We start from the raw sequence: 2,500 nt of genomic DNA on the forward strand, positions 1-2,500 counted from the left end.
GCTGCAGCAGCAGGAGGCCTTTAGGAGTGGCGGCGAAGTTCAGCAGGTTGTCCAGCAGAGTCTCCTCCCACACCAGCCTGCAGGACACACGCCACAGTAACACGATTCAAGATTCAAGATAGCTTTATTGTCTGTCAAACAGTGACAGAAATAAATTCTCCTTCGACAGGCAGAAGTGCAGCTCAAGAATACAGTTCTGCATTAAAAACATACATAGGTCACATACATTAATACATACAATAAAAACAGACATACATAGCACTGTTTATAAAATGTAGTGCCTATTTAAAAAGTCCAGTCAATAATAAAAAACAGTGTTATGGTTTAAGAAGCTAAAATGTTGTGGTTTAAAAAGAAAGAAAAACAATGCCGTTCCTATTTTTAAAATGTTCGGTGGTTGCAGCTGGGATGAATGATTTTTTGTATGTGTTTTTCCGGGCCAGTGGAATTCTGTAACGGCGGCCTGATGGAAGTAGCTGAAATGATTGGTGGAGGGGGTGAGAGGGGTCCTGTGTGATTTGTGTGGCTTTCCTGATTAATGACCGGTTGTATATTTCAGACAGGGGAGTTTGAGGTGAGCCGATGATTTTGCTTGCCTGATTGACTAATATGGGAGAGTTTGGTTTGGTTTAACCCAGTAACACGCTGGGTTAGACAGCAAGCACCGCAAGGCCTCATCTGACACCAGTAAATGACCAAACGCGTCAAGTCCACAAAAAAGTATCCGAAAAATTGTTCCAATCCTTTATCGTCCTGGGTGAACACCAGACTGATGTCTAGCGAGAGATTGATGTGTTTGACTTGTTATCTCCGCTGTAGTGGCCAACATGCCAGAGGCAGAGAGAGGAAAGACTTCAACACAACAACACAGTCATTATCCTGGATGGACAGGCGCTGTCTGGGGGGAGACGCGGGGACAGGGGGGGGGGGGGGGGGGGACGGGGGACAGGAGAGAGGGGGAGAGAGAGGGGTGGGGGGGAAGAGAGAAAAGAAAGGGAGAGAGAGAGGCAGAAAGAGAGAGAAGCCTCACATGTTCTGTAGTTCCTGAGAGGACGTTCCAGGGACAGTGCCAGGAACCGGTGTAGGAACTCTCTCTGACTGGGAGCTGGTCTAGAACACAACAACAACATCAACATCAAGATCAACATCAAGATCAACAACAACAACAACAACCTTGTTTTCTACTCTGAACCCAGACAGAGGAGCCATGATGTCCTGTCAGAGCTCAGCATCACCCCTCCCCTGTGGGAATGTCCCGGTACCCTTTCCCTTTCCACAGAGGAACCAGAAAGGTTCTACATGGAACTCAAAAGGTTCTACATGGAACGCAAAAGGTTCTACATGGAACTCAAAAGGTTCTACATGGAACTCAAAAGGTTCTACATGGAACCCAAAGGGTTCTTCAAAGGGTTGGGGTGTCTAAGGCCTCTTTCACACCGGCAGTTCCGAACGCCGGTTCGCGTTCGTGTGCCGAAACCTCCGAACGTTGGCGCTGTCTGACGAACGAGCCCGCGTTCATACCAGTGTATCTTTCGCCAGACAGCGCCAACGTTCTGAGGTTTCGGCACGCGAACGCGAACCGGCGTTCGGAACTGCCGGTGTGTAAGCCCTATCAGAGTACGGTAGATGTCTCTGACCCGACGCCGTCAATCATCAAGCCCCTCCAAGCACGTTCTGTCTGTCAGATGACCCCCCCCCGACCCCGGCAGGAAAGGTCATGACCCCTCTCGATCCCAGACTCAAACACAAACACAATAAAAAGAAAACACCCATTGACTCAACAGCAGGAAGCCTTATTCACCATAATGTTGTTGTGTGTGACTGGACCGTAGTAGTAGTGGGGTGAGGTTCGGTATGCGTTGGACTTGGGATAGGGACACTCCCAGTCCACTGAGGGTCATGATGCCTCACGCAGGGGAGGCTGGCAGAGGTAGAAATCGGAGGACAGGGCTCGTTGTAAAGCAACGGAACGGAATGAGGAACACAGATGTGTCACCCTGGTATCACACATGTTCGATAACGTTCCTTATTCCATTCCCTGAATTACAACGAGCCCTGTCCTCTGATTTCTACCTCTGCCAGCCTCCCCTGGTGTTCTACCTCCGCCAGACTGCTTCTTGCTCATGCTGGTGTCACCATCACTAGTATCTGCTTCTGATAAGCATATCCTGATACTACGACACTCCTTTAAACTCTCCCTTAAATTCTTGAGAAATTCTTGACCTAAGATCTACATCGATTATGTAACGTATTTATTGGTTGATGGGTGTTTTTCTTCCCCGTATCGGTGACGAAGGCAGAGAAAGTGTCCCGGACTCTTACTAATTAACCCACGCTGTAGTAGAACGAACCTGGGTGAGAAATAGCATTTGTTTTCTTTCAAATGTCTCTTGGTGCGTTTGGTTGAGCCACCCAGCACACCCTGCCCACCCAGGACACCCTAACCCCCCAGCACACCCTAACCCTCCAGCACACCCTAACCCCCCAGCACACCCTAACC

The 2,500-nt window shown here is 49.0% G+C and overlaps 1 protein-coding gene across 1 annotated transcript in view; it reads right to left on the minus strand.

Annotated features, from left to right (window-relative positions):
• Positions 1 to 2,500, minus strand: part of tbc1d32 (TBC1 domain family, member 32) — a gene marked incomplete at both ends in the record, with an annotated part of 78,331 nt that overhangs the window by 49,724 nt on the left and 26,107 nt on the right. Inside the window, 2 exons of the mRNA XM_080527427.1 lie at positions 1 to 77; positions 1,031 to 1,110. The exon at positions 1 to 77 is cut by the window's left edge and continues 62 nt beyond it. Coding sequence (XP_080383553.1) covers positions 1 to 77; positions 1,031 to 1,110 — 157 coding nt within the window. The remainder of the gene's footprint in view (positions 78 to 1,030; positions 1,111 to 2,500) is intronic.

This window comes from Nansenia antarctica, assembly GCF_963989245.1.
Source record: "Nansenia antarctica genome assembly, chromosome: 3".
NCBI classification, from domain to species: Eukaryota; Metazoa; Chordata; class Actinopteri; order Argentiniformes; family Microstomatidae; genus Nansenia; species Nansenia antarctica.